Below are 15227 nucleotides of genomic sequence, written 5' to 3' on the forward strand. Positions count from 1 at the left end.
AGCATGCCCGGACAGCAGCATGTAACGACAGCAGCTTGCCCCGACAGCAGCATGCAACGACGGCAGCATGCCGCGACAGCAGCACGCCCCGACCCGCGTGGACTGCGAGGGCCCGTTCATCGCTGCTTGCAGCTTTAATTAGGGCCCGAGCAGTGAAACTGCGAGGACCCTATTGTTTTTCCAATGATTATTATTATTCTTTATTTTTTGTTATTTTTCTTCTGCCAAAATGATCGCATTTTTCACTGCCTGAACATACCCCAAAACTCATCAAACTTGGAATATATGTCACACCTGGCGAAAAATTTTATAATCTGTTGTCGTTGTGAACTTTCACCACTAGGTGGCGCTACAATCAAAGAAAGTGCGTTTTGGCTAATAACTCCCACATACTTTGTCGCACATTCAAAAACCTTATGTCCACGCATTCAGTGAATTGTGCTGAATCTCCTGATATAGGCCACGCCCATTTCCGCCTACCGTTTTTTTTCGCTAGCTCGCGAAATGTCGCAAACCTACTTTTTCGAACTCCTCCCAGGCAATTTCACCGATTTGCACCAAACTTTGCACACAGCATCTGTGGACCCTCCTGACAAAAAGTTATTAAAAGAATTATGCTATTCCAAACAATACTCAAGTTATTAAATAACAACTTCCTGTAGATTTGGGTCAAAACAGGAAGTGTTGCACAGCTCCACATTGGTGTGTCCAAATGACATGAAACTCAGGATACTACTTCCCCATGAGCCCCTAAGGCTCTGTGCAAAATCTTGGCCCATGACCACTAGGTGGCGCTCTTTAAATTGAAGTATTTTATATCTCCACATTGGTTGGTCGGATTAACACAAAACTTGGTACACTGATTGCCAATGGCCTCCTGAGGACAACTGACGAAGGTGTTACCGATCTGACACTAGGTGGTGCTCTGGTGGCAGTTTCATTTTATAATTGGCACTGTGCCCACACCATAACACTTATGGATATGAAACTGATTGGGGTGGTACAGACTGGCATCTGTAACTCACACACCAAAAATGACCAGCAGGTGGCGCTATTATCAAGAAAAAACGTTTTTTGCTAATTACTCCCACATAATATGGTGCACATTGTTAAACATTATATCTATATGTTCCCTCAATACAGCCGAACCGTGTGATGTAGGCCACGCCCACGTTCGCACTGAATTTCCATTTGCAAATTCGCCAAATGTCGCAAACCTACTTTTTCGAACTCCTCCCAGGCAATTTCTCCGATTTGCACCAAACTTTGCACGCAGCATCTGTGGACCCTCCTGACAAAAAGTTATTAAAAGAAATGTGCTAGTCCACAGAACTCCCAAAATATAAAACAACAATTTCCTGCACATTGTGGTCAAACAGACATTCTTGTGTATCTTGATGAAATACAGTCCGATTAACACAAAACTTTTGGCAATTGTGTTCCATGACACGATGACCATTTCTACTAAATTTCGTGCAAATCGACCAATAGGTGGCGCTTTTATTGCTAAATAACGAAACAGCAGCTTCACTGCCTTCAGTTTTGTTTCCTCTACGGAAGTTGTTGCATGAACAAGCCTCGACAGCAGCATGTAACGACAGCAGCTTGCCCCGACAGCAGCATGTAACGACGGCAGCATCCCGCAACAGCAGCACGCCCCGACCCGCGTGGACTGCGAGGGCCCGTTCATCGCTGCTTGCAGCTTTAATTATTATTATTATTCTTTATTTTTTGTTATTTTTCTTCTGCCAAAATGATCGCATTTTTCACTGCCTGAACATACCCCAAAACTCATCAAACTTGGAATATATGTCACACCTGGTGAAAAATTTTATAATCTGTTGTCGTTGTGAATTTTCACCACTAGGTGGCGCTATAATCAAGGAAAGTGTGTTTTGGCTAATAACTCCCACATACTTTGGCCCACATTCAAAAACCTTATATCCACGCGTTCAGTGAATCTTGCTGAATCTCCTGATATAGGCCACGCCCATTTCCGCCTACCGTTTTTTTTCGCTAGCTCGCAAAATGTCGAAAACCTACTTTTTCGAACTCCTCCCAGGCAATTTCATCGATTTGCACGAAACTTTGCACACAGCATCTGTGGACCCTCCTGACAAAAAGTTATTAAAAGAATTTTGATATTCCAAAGAATACTCAAGTTATTAAATAACAACTTCCTGTGGAATCGGGTCACAACAGGAAGTGTTGCATATCTCCACATTGGTGCGTCCAAATGACGTGAAACTCAGGATCCTACTTCCCCATGAGTCCCTAAGGCTCTGTGCAAAATCTTGGCCCATGACCACTAGGTGGCGCTATTTAAATTGAAGTATTTTATATCTCGACATCGGTTGGTCGGATTAACACAAAACTTGCTACACTGATTGCCAATGCCCTCCTGAGGACAGCTGAGAAAGGGGTTACCGATCTGACACTAGGTGGCGCTCTGGTGGCAGTTTCTTTTTATATTTGGCACTGTGCCCACACCATAACACTTATGGATAAGAAATTCATAGGGGTGGTATAGACTGGCCCCTGTAACTCACACACCAAAAATAACCAGCAGGTGGCGCTATTATCAAGAAAAAACGTTTTTTGCTAATTACTCCCACATAATATGGTGCACATTGTTAAACATTATATCTACGTGTTTCCCTGAATACTGCCGAACAGTGTGATGTAGGCCACGCCCACGTTCGCACTGAATTTCCATTTGCAAATTCGCCAAATGTTGCAAACCTACTTTTTCGAACTCCTCCCAGGCAATTTTTCCAATTTGCACCAAACTTTGCACGCAGCATCTGTGGACCCTCCTGACAAAAAGTTATTAAAAGAAATGTGCTAGTCCACAGAACGCCCAAAATATAAAACAACTATTTCCTGCGCATTGTGGTCAAACAGACATTCTTGTGTATCTTGATGAAATACAGTCCGATCAACACAAAACTTTTGGCAATTGTGTTCCATGGCACGATGAGCATTTCTACAAAATTTCGTGCAAATCGACCAATAGCTGGCGCTTTTATTGCTAAATGACGAAATGACAGCTTCACTGCCTTCACTTTCATTTCCTCAATGGAAGTTGTTGCAAGTACAAGCCCCGACAGCAGCATGTCACGACGGCAGCATGTAACGACGGCAGCATGCCGCGACGGCAGCACGCCCCGACCCGCGTGGACTGCGAGGGCCCGTTCATCGCTGCTTGCAGCTTTAATTAGGGCCCGAGCAGGAAACCTGCGAGGTCCCTATTGTAATCGTAGTGATTCTTATTTTTAGTTTTTTTTCTTAGGCCGAAATGATCGCATTTTTCACTGCCTGAACATACCCCAAAACTCATCAAACTTGGAATATATGTCATACCTGGCGAAAAATTTTATAATCTGTTGTCATTGTGAATTTTCACCACTAGGTGGCGCTATAATCAAGGAAAGTGCGTTTTGGCTAATAACTCCCACATACTTTGTCACACATTCAAAAACCTTATATCCACGCGTTCAGTGAATCCTGCTGAATCTCCTGATATAGGCCACGCCCATTTCCGCCTACCGTTTTTTTTCGCTAGCTCGCAAAATGTCGCAAACCTACTTTTTCGAACTCCTCCCGGGCAATTTCACCCATTTGCACGAAACTTTGCACACAGCATCTGTGGACGCTCCTGACAAAAAGTTATTAAAAGAATTTTGATATTCCAAAGAATACTCAAGTTATTAAATAACAACTTCCTGTGGATTTGGGTCACAACAGGAAGTGCTGCATATCTCCATATTGATGTGTCCAAATGACGTGAAACTCAGGATACTACTTCCTCATGAGCCCCTAAGGCTCTGTGCAAAATCTTGGCCCATGACCACTAGGTGGCGCTATTTAAATTGAAGTATTTTATATCTCGACATTGGTTGGTCGGATTAACACAAAACTTGGTACACTGATTGCCAATGGCCTCCTGAGGACAACTGAGGAAGGGGTTACCGATCTGACACTAGGTGGCGCTCTGGTGGCAGTTTCATTTTATAATTGGCACTGTGCCCACACCATAACACCTATGGATATGAAACTGATTGGGGTGGTATAGACTGGCATCTGTAACTCACACACCAAAAATCACCAGCAGGTGGCGCTATTATCAAGAAAAAACATTTTTTGCTAATTACTCCCACATAATATGGTGCACATTGTTAAACATTATATCAATATGTTCCCTGTATACAGCCGAACCGTGTGATGTAGGCCACGCCCACGTTCACACTGAATTTCCATTTGCAAATTCGCCAAATGTCGCAAACCTACTTTTTCGAACTCCTCCCAGGCACTTTCTCCAATTTGCACCAAACTTTGCACGCAGTATCTCTGGAACCTCCTGACAAAAAGTTATTAAAATAAATGTGCTAGTCCACAGAACGGCCAAAATATAAAACAACAATTTCCTGCGCATTGTGGTCAAACAGACATTCTTGTGTATCTTGATGAAATACAGTCCGATGAACACAAAACTTTTGGCAATTGTGTTCCATGGCACGATGAGCATTTCTACAAAATTTCGTGCAAATCGACCAATAGGTAGCGCTTTTATTGCTAAATGACGAAATGACAGCTTCACTGCCTTCAGTTTTGATTCCTCTATGGAAGTTGTTGCATGAACAAGCCTCGACAGCAGCATGCCCCGACGGCAGCATGTAACGACAGCAGCATGCCCCGACGGCAGCACGTCCCGACAGCAGCACGCCCCGACCCGCGTGGACTGCGAGGGCCCGTTCATCGCTGCTTGCAGCTTTAATTATTATTATTATTTTCCTTTGTCCGTCATGATCGCATTTTTCACTGCCTGAACATACCCCAAAAGTCACCAAACTTGGAATATAGATCAGACCTGGCGAAAAATTTTAGAATCTGTTGTCGTTGTGAATGTCCACCACTAGGTGGCGCTACAATCAAGGAAAGTGTGTTTTGCCTAATAACTCCCACATACTTTGTCATACATTCAAAAACCTTATGTCCTCGCATTCAGTAAATCTTGCTGAATCTCCTGATATAGGCCACGCCCATTTTTGCCTGGCTTTTTTTTCGCTAGCTCGCGAAATGTCGCAAACCTACTTTTTCGAACTCCTCCCGGGCAATTTCACCAATTTGCACAAAACTTTGCACACAGCATCTGTGGATTCTCCTGACAAAAAGTTATCAAAAGAATTTTGATATTTTAAAAAATACTCAAGTTATTAAATAACTACTTCCTGCAGATTTCGTTCCAAACAGGAAGTGTTGCATATCTCCACATTGGTTTGTCCGAATGACGTGAAACTCAGGACACTACTTCCACATGAGCCCCTAAGGCTCTGTGCAAATTTATTGCCGATGACCACTAGGTGGCGCTCTTTAAATTCAAGTATTTTATATCTCCACATCGGTTGGTTAGATTAACACAAATTTTGGTACACTCATTGCCAATGACCTCCTGAGGACAACTGACAAAGGTGTTACCGATCTGACACTAGGTGGCGCTCTGGTGGCAGTTTCATTTTCTATTTGGCACTGTGCCCACACCATAACACTTATGGATATGAAATTGACAGGGGTGGTATAGACCGGCCCCTGTAACTCACACACCAAAAATGACCAGCAGGGGGCGCTATCATCAACACAAACCGTTTTTGCCTAATAACTCCCACATAATATGGCGCACATTGTTAAACCTTATATCTACATGTTCCCTGAATTGAGCTGGACTGTGTGATGTATGCCACGCCCACTTTCTCGCCAGAACTCAATTTGCAAATTCGCCAAATGTTGCAAACCTACTTTTTCCAACTCCTCCCAGGCAATTTCACCAATTTGCACAAAACTTTGCACACAGCATCTGTAGACCCTTCGGACAAAAAGTTATTAAAAGAATTTTGATATGCCAAAGAACACTCAAGTTATTAAATAACAACTTCATGTGGATTCGGGTCAAAACAGGAAGTGTTGCATATCTCCACATTGGTGTGTACAAATGACGTGAAACTCAGGATACAACTTCCCCATGAGCCCCTAAGGCTCTGTGCAAAATCTTGGCCGATGACCACTAGTTGGCGCTATTTAAATTGAAGTATTTCATATCTTGACACTGGTTAGTCGGATTAACACAAAACTTGGTACACTCATTGCCAATGCCCTCCTGAGGACAGCTGACGAAGGTGTTACCGATCTGACACTAGGTGGCGCTCTGGTGGCAGTTTCATTTTATAAGTGGCACTGTGCCCACACCATAACACTTATGGATATGAAACTGATTGGGGTGGTATAGACTGGCATCTGTAACTCACACACCAAAAATCACCAGCAGGTGGCGCTATTATCAACACAAAACCGTTTTTGGCTATCAGTTAAGACATGCGCGCACAATAACGGGGCAATGGGTCCGGGTAAGGAGCACGCCCCGACAGCAGCACGCCCCGACCCGCGTGGACTGCGAGGGCCCGTTCATCGCTGCTTGCAGCTTTAATTTATTTAGGATATTTTATAGGACTGCAACAAATGACTGTTTTCATTGTTGAATAATCTGTAGATTATTTTGTCTATTAATTGATTTCTTGTTTCGATTACTACCTTCAAATATATAGGTAACTGATACCATGGGGGAAAACTGACACAACATCAAGGGCACTGAGCAAAAATGTAAAGAAAGGCTATAACACGACAACTAGATGCAGCTTTTACTCAATATTTTTAACACCACTAGTCTGTAAAATGGTGGAAAAAGTCGATCAGAAATCCCAAGATTACATCCTCAGGTCAAATGTCTTGTTTTGTCCTCAGCCCACAGATATTCAATTTTCAATTTATATTGATTTTCTTCCCAATCACCAGAATAACCACGTTCAAACTGAAAGTTTCTTTATGTTTCAACTTTACGTTCGTTTAGGTTGAATTTTCTAAATCTCTCTTGTCACAACATTGTGCTTATGCTCTGCTTAGGTTTAGGCACAAAAACCACTTGGTTAGGGTTAGACAAAGGTCATTGCTTGGCTTAAAATATCTGTTTTGGTCGCCCCAATCACGGGTGTAGATGGTCCGGCTTCCTGTGAAAAATAGCCGTTTTTTTGTCGCCACAGAAACGGTTAGAAATGTCAGGTATCCTTTAAAAAATCCAGTGGTGTGACTCGAACTGTGGTCGGCCGTTGGCTAATAAGCATATAATGCTAACATGTTATGTCCTGTTTGCTACAAATGTCAACCTTGGACGTATCTTTGGTTTGCAGAAACTTTAACTGCTAACAATGTCGTTATCATGACAGGCCTAGCATCACGTTAGTTGTATATTATTGGACCTGCCTGTGACACGTATGTGGAATAAAAGTTAGTTGGAGTTTTCCCCAATAACAACAGTGTTGAGTGAATGATTGTAAAGCTGTCAGTTGGACTTGTGTAGTCCGTGACTACCAGCTGTGTTGTATTTTAGCAGTGACAGTGAGGTTATAGCAAAGAGCCATGAGAATCAGTGGAAGGCCTTTAACATTGACTTTTAGTTTCGTTCCTGCCTTAAGGTGCTTGTTGTCTTTTTCTTTTACGCGTCGTCTCAAACTCCTACATGAAAATGGGTTTAGAGGTGTTTGAATTTGTGACAACCTAACCTGCTCCGTGCCTTTTTCCAGTAGCCATGCACATGATGTCATATCCTTAAGATTAAAGTAGTTGTCAGGCTCTCATATTAATGTTTGCACCACAAACAAAGCCCGACCCACCTCATACTACATACACTGCATGTGTTGCTGTTGATCTGACAGCTCGCTGCACCACTCCCATGCCTGTCTGGTCACATGACTCTGGGGCAGACACTCTGATGTCATCCTGCCGTCTACCCGCTCTGTGCCGGAGGCTCTGGGGTCTACAGGGCCATCGTTTATAGTCTGTCTGGAGGGAGTCAGTCTTGTTTAGCTAATCCTAAATTCCTAAGTGAAAGTGTGCAGTCACACTTCTTTCCACTGCTTCCACCTGAACATACATTTACAACCTGAAAAGGATTCATGTGAGCTCAGACTCTCTTAATTCAACCTGATATTTTCCTGTTTACGCAGACTAAGACCTTATAAAGCACATTTACTTTATGATGTATTGTACACTGCTATGCAATGAATGCACATACTATATACACTACAGCAGTGACTTTAAACAGCCATGTTAAAGACATTTTGTTTCCACTTACAAGTTGTTTGCAAAGCAGTTCCTCTTTACAGTCTGCCTACCAATGTGTTCTATTTAACAATGACGTAGATCTCACTCTGTTCTGAAGAAGTGTGTGTAATATTTTACTTTCTGCAATTATTTCCCTAATCCTATTTGCACAATTTCTAACTGCAGCGGATAGAGGTAAAACAATTAGTCGATTAATTGTTCAATAGATTAAAAGAACATTTCTCTTTTGATGATCAATTAATCCTTTCAGTCATTTTTCAAGCAAAATGGTCCAAAAAAAGCTTGGTCCAGCATCTCAAATGTAAAGATCTGTGCTTGTCTCTGTCATTTATGATAGTAAATGAAGAATCTTTGGGTTTTGGACTGTTAGTTGGACAAAACTTAACTTCGGGCTCCTGGAAATTGTTAGCCATTTGTCAAAATGTTTTGACATTGTATTCAGCCATGGCTAATATCAGATATTGTCCAATATCGCTATATTTGTCATCATATGCAATATTTTTCACAATGTTGAACATCGTTACAGCTGTATGGCATCTTCCGGCTTTTATTTTGGAAAAAGAAAGGCACGCTGAGCTGTTGTGGCAGCAGAGGAAACGTGCATCAATATTTAACAAGGTGGGAATAGGACCGGGCTGGTGGAGGTTAGTGCAGGTTAATTGGCCTGATGTAGCAGCATGCACACAGTGCTTCAACATACACACATGGAGGACTTACTTTCTAAGAATGGCAGCTTGCCAGTTTGGCAATATTTTGGGTTTAAAGCAGAAGAAAATGGCGAGCCAAGGGATTTGAATGAGACTACATGCTGTCTTTGCCATAAGACATATGGCAAATGGCATATGGCTTAATTGACTAATGGGCAGCTCATGATGAAAACATGTCAGATGCAGACTTCCTTCAGCATACTGAAGTTAGTGTTCGTTTTGAGACTCTCAAGCTTAGTTCATCTTGGTTCTCTTGTTGTTAGAAGAAGAAGGCAGTATGATATTGAGAGATAACCTTTCCGTGTCATGGGTTTCATTACTGTCTGTCAGGCAGTAAACACTTGATTCCCCTACACACAGGATATTGAAACTGTCTGTCGCTGCACTTGCAGCGTGGATTCCTTTTCGCTTCTGCCCGGCAGATGTTACATGATAAGCTGCTGCAGTGTGGTTTTGTTTATCTTTAAGGTGGTATCTAAGATTAAGGGTGGAAGCAATGTAACAGTTTCTTTTCGTGTTGATTGTACTTTGTAATTAGTAGTTATTGTCGTGTGTGAAAACACAATACAGTTTATATTTAAAAGCAGTGGCATTGTGCACAGAATGGGCAGAGCCATTTGATTATGCCACTGCCTGTATCTCACACTTTGTTTATTTAAAATTAGTTACTGATACTACTAATTACTACCGATGAGTAGTCTACAACTCAAATATATTCGGGTTTACCATCACTTCCCAGGATAAAATGGTGGCAGTTGGGTTTCTGTAACCCACTGATACAGTCATATGTCACGCACTATATTGACATTTCTACAAAATGTGTCGTATCGCGTTCACATTACATGGTTATGACCTGATTGTCATATCAGGAGAGGTGGCGGCAGTGGTGGTGGAGCTACAGGAGAGAAGGCTGCCAAGACAGTGTGACCACTGTTCAACATTTGTAAGAGGGAAACCACTGGGTATTTTTGATAAGGGACCACAGTGTTTCAACATAGGTGTGATATTTTTAAGGAGGCCTCAGGATGATTGTTTGTGGCGACCAAAACAGGTATTTTAAGCTAAAATGTGATCTTTTCCTAACCGTAACCATGTGGTTTTTGTGCTTAAACCTAACCAGAGCATAAGCACAGCTTTGTCACAACATGAAATTTATAATGAACCTAAAGAACAGACAGTTGAAACATGAATAAATGTCAAGTTTCGACATATTGCCCTTAATTATTCTGGAGATTGACAACTGACTAATCGATTAATCAACTAACTACTGCAGCGTTAATGCCAGACTTTTTATGATGTTTATGTCGTCTGAGAAGCTCATTTACAGTGTGTTTATTTTATCTTCATGTAGCCCACTCCAAAGAAACCAGATACAAATTTCTATAAACTCTCCTGTAGTCATACTAAAGTAACTGCATTTCAGTAAATGGTTAAATTGTCTTTAGGAGACAGGTGGCAGAATAAAGAGCCAAAGCTATTTCACTCATATTAAGCTTTTGTTGTAATAATAACATAATAATTATAACTTTAGTTGAGAGTTCAGTGAACCCTCATACAGTGTTCAAGAACCTGATTCATGATGGAGGGTTATTTTCTGGGAACAGAACAAACCACTTCCAGTCTTAATACCACTTTATAACCTGAAGTTATACTTTATAGCTTCATATTAAACTGTGCATTTAATAGTATAGCGAGGTTGCTGCTTTTTCCATTGATGCTTGCCTTCTTCGTGCTTCTGAGTGAAAGTACTCTTCCCAGCAAAAGCATTAGTGCACATTCAGCCATGACGTAAGCTGTCTAGTCGCCCGACTATTACCTACATTTTTTTTGGTCTGCCGAAAGCATACAAAGACACTGGGTTCAGTTGTAGTCTGTGCAGTGCAGACACAGCGCAGTGTGCCACAGCCACCGGGATCTGTCTCTGTCGGTGATACTATTGGCACACACTGAATCTCTCCCTTCCCTTTTCATCAGCTGTCTCAGCTGCAAGCTGTTGTTCAAACAAACTGTGATTGACATGTGTGCTAACCTCTCAGCACGCTGTCCTCCCTCTGGGGTGGGGCAGGGAGTTTAAAAACCTCTCCATCTAAATCCGAGCATAATGAGCACTTCTGAATTTGACAATGTGTGGTTGGAATATTAAACACCCAGCAAGTACGAGGGCTTTCATCAATGAGTGTCCAGACGAGGATACTGGCAAACTGTGCAGCGCTCTAGTATCACTTCCTCCTGCTGCTGCTCGTGTAGAATCAGTCGTACAGAGATTAGAAGTTAACTTATAAACCTCAGAGGCCACGTGTTTATGTTCTCGGCTACTGCTTTGTTTAGGGTTATTTTTCGTAACCTGCAGAAAAGTCAAAAACGCCCTGAGCTGTTTCCTGTGTTTGTTTTTATTTTTCTTTGTATTCATTGATATCACATTCCACATGAGCGCAGTTGTTGCACAGAATGGACTCGCTTCCTGTTGCTTTTCTACTCTGTGTGTTTTCACTCACTTGTCACTTCCCTGTTTTGTCGACGGATTGGCCAATAGTCGATGTGTCTCCCACGTTTTGTTCCTTATACTTTCTGCAGTGTAATGTGAGTGTTACGTACGCAAGTAAAAAAAAAAAAAAAGGTTAGTGTGTGTTCTGCCTCTCGCCCTCCAGTCTTGACATCTACTGTGTGCACTAGTTTACATGTCGTGCGGTGTGACACAGGCGGCTTTACTGCTAAACGTGTACATTTTTTAATAGTTCTCACAGGAACAGGAAGCACATCTCAGTGGTCTGATCACTGGGGTAGAATGTAGGCCAGTGAGCCGTAGCCTATGAGACCGATATTTGCTCTGTAAATACAGCCCTATTGGAGCTAGTCCGATCTTCATTTTAACACAAACTTGCTGACCTTTAATCTTTGTCAGTGTGGAATAACAGGGCCAGAAATCCATGTGTTAAAGCTGCACTGACAGATTTTGTAGCCTGTGCGCCAAACTGCTGACAGTGGATGGCCTCAGGAACCAGGAAATATCTGTGACAGTCTCGGGTCGAGGTGAAACAAAGTTGGCCTCTGATTTAGACAAGAATGAGGATGAACTGCAGCTGACTTCAGCTAATGTTGTTCTGACAGTGTGAGTTTCATTATTTATTTCCTTTTGAAAAGATGCCGATTAGCAGAATTTATGATGATTTGCCATTATCCTAACAAAGCTGTCACAATCAGAACCGTTAATTCAGTGACTGTCATTGTCATCTGTTGGACAGCAGTTGCTGTTCTCTAGAATAATCTGTGTCTTTAAAAAAAGGCCACTCCCTGAGCTTTAAGCCATGATTTGTATGTTTCCTCACTCGGTGAAGAAACAACCTCGGGGAGGGTGATGAGGAAGTTAAGTGATTCTTCTTCTCTCCTCATAAGTGACAAGAAAGCTTTGAATTGAAAGTGTGCCAAGAATGTTATTGTTATGAAAAGTGTAGTGTGTGGAAGACGACTTATTAGTGTGAACATGGTGTGATGACCAATAAACCTGACCTGTCAACTGTACTATTGTAGACAGCGAGCTATTGAGGTTCATCCAGATTATTATTGCTCTTATCTTGAACACAAACCAGCACCATCACGCCATCATGCCAGCAAAGGTCACCTGAGGTTGTTCTAATGGTGAAGTTAATAATGAAGTTTGTTATCTGCTTCTGCAGGTGTCAGATTGATTTATGGATCACAGTCTACTGTACATGTGCCGCCTTTCTTATCAGTGCCAGTATTTGATATCATGGGCTGTTATTAAACGGTATATAGTCCGACAGATGCTGTATATTTCAGGCAGATACTTATTATATTTTAAAAATATATATATATGTAAACAAAACATTGTAAACACACAATCTTTTTATGGATCACTTGGATTTGTTTTTTGTTTTTTTTGTTTGTTTGCTTGTTATCTCTGTGCGCTCGAGCATGGGGTCCTGACAGGCTTGGGTTGGACAAAAATTAAGAAATAATTTGGGGTCAGGTTCGGCCTCGTCAATCGACATGGTGCTTTCAATTTCTTTTAGTGAAAATATAGTGTAAAAATAAATAAATACGGTATAAAAAATAAGGGATACGTGTCTATTTATGTGACGCTTTGAATGCAACACAGAGGCTATTTGTTACTTTCCAGTCAGCAAACATTCATTCAGTTTACATTAACACTGTCAGGCTCTAGTCCTAGTCAGGCTTACAAACAACACTTTTCGAGTTCAGGTCGGGCTACATTACTCTCTTGCAGACAGAAAAATGCAGCCAGAGCAGCATTTTACGACGACTGATTAGATGATTAGATTCAGATTCATTCATTGCATTGTGATTTGCTCCCGCATAGATGTAGCCTAGCTTGGCACGAACAAAGTGCATGTTTTTTTCTGTTACGTTTCACCATCCAGTTTGTTCAGCTGTAAAGAACGTACAGCCCAGTCTTATGAAATTGTTACAGGCAATCATAATGTCCAGAATTGGTTACAATTTTGGACTTTTCTGCATCAAGATATAAGCTTTAAAGAGAGGATCGCAATGGATTTAATAATAGATTTTTTTCTTTCCCCACCACTACAAGATACACAGAGAGTAAAATGTTTTACAGCTAAAAATATCCACCTCTCAGTGCTTTCTGTTGCACAAACTATGTAAAGGTGACAGTGTATGACATGTCTGTTCTGCAGATTCTTCTTAGTCATTGGCCGTCAGACACATACACTCTTTGTTCATGTGCAATAAGCTAATATAGAAATGTCAGCCTGGCTGTATTTATCAGTCTAGCTCGAATACAGGAAGTAGCTTGATGATAGAGTAAGCCTATTTTCATTGTTCTTTGAAATCATTGCGATTGTTTTACTTCTAATTATTATTTCAATTTTTTTTCCATTGTTGTATTAATTTTTCTGCATGTAAACCATTATTGAGTATTTAAACAAGCAGAACAAAAGTCCATATTATTATTTATAGTGTTAGTAGGATGTGACTATATCCGTACTATAAGGGTCAAAAACCCTAACCTAACAAGTTTCAGTCATATTAATTATTTAGATCAACATTTGCATCTTTAAAGCTTCAGTGTAACTGAACACCGTTACCCAGTTGCATGGTTACGGCAACACAGACAGACAGTTGTCCGGCTATCTCCTCCGTCATACGCTCGAGCCTTGGACGAAAATACTGCAGTTTTAAGCATTTTTAACATTAATTCGTCTCAAACATGGCAAAGATGAGTATGGTTGACCAGAGGCTGCTGCAAATGCACCTGGAAGCTGCACAGACAGTGAGAATGCTGCTGGTAGAGAAAGCCTTCACGGTAACACATCCGATCAATAACTGAGGTATTGTTGTTTGTTGGACTTGTTCCGCTGACTGATCTATTTGTCTCTGGATTGCAGGGGGAAAAAAATAATGGCTTCGATGTGCTCTACCATAACATGAAGCATGGCCAAATCTCCTCCAAGGAGCTGACAGACTTCATCAGAGAAAGGTAAGACGTCTGATACACATCAGCTGTTGTTGTTAATGTAGAACATACAAGACAGTAGTCATTAACCTGCTGTAATGTGTCTGGCTCGTCAATACATGTCTTACCTGTCTTGTGGTTTTTCTTGGAATTAAAATCTGTTTCCAAGTTGGCGCTTGCAGTTAGACTTACTTGTAATGTGCTTGACAACACCCAAAAGCTTCACAGAGACCAAAACTAAAATCCACTCTGATTGCCACACATTTAACTAACTAGGGCGGCAACTGATTTTTTACAATTCTGGGTTAATTTCCTACTTTTTAGTTCATAAAAAATGTCCACTGCAACTTGGTGATGTCTTGAAATGTTGTCAGGTCGTCTGCAAGTCCTTAAACAGTCTTAAATCATGTCATCTTAACTTCAAAAGGTCTTAATTGACACAAAGATTTCATCTAATTTCTTTCCATCTTTTAAATCCTTTTTGTCAAAATTATCCAAGCTCTTCTTCGCAAAAGTTCACATTTCTGATGTTACAAATCTTCAAACCTACCACTGAACCCAAAACTGTCTTTTTACTTTATACTTGTTATGTTGGCAAAATGCGGATTAACCTAACTCACTTTAATGACCTTATTTCTACATAAAACCTACCTTGGCACAAGAAAACTTATCTTTATTATACTTACCTGCAGTGCTTGAATAAAACAAAGACGATCCAGCCTTAAAACAGCCTTAAAAGGCATTAAATGTAAGTGTCTAATACCTTAAGACACCCTGTTTTTGTCTTACGAAAACTCCAAAACACAACGTACTCTTCACTGAGAAATATGACAATAAAAAGCTGCAAATCATCACATTTAAGAAGCTGAAACTACAGAATGTTAATCGCTTCT

At 41.1% G+C, this 15227-nt stretch overlaps 1 protein-coding gene across 1 annotated transcript in view; it reads left to right on the plus strand.

The window, feature by feature from the left end:
- LOC141005718 (F-BAR domain only protein 2-like) overlaps nucleotides 1–15227 on the plus strand; it is a 62572-nt gene that overhangs the window by 10843 nt on the left and 36502 nt on the right. The window contains exon 2 of the mRNA XM_073477694.1: nucleotides 14267–14358. Coding sequence (XP_073333795.1) covers nucleotides 14267–14358 — 92 coding nt within the window. The remainder of the gene's footprint in view (nucleotides 1–14266; nucleotides 14359–15227) is intronic.

Source organism: Pagrus major, chromosome 12 (genome assembly GCF_040436345.1).
Source record: "Pagrus major chromosome 12, Pma_NU_1.0".
In the NCBI taxonomy this organism is placed as follows: domain Eukaryota; kingdom Metazoa; phylum Chordata; class Actinopteri; order Spariformes; family Sparidae; genus Pagrus; species Pagrus major.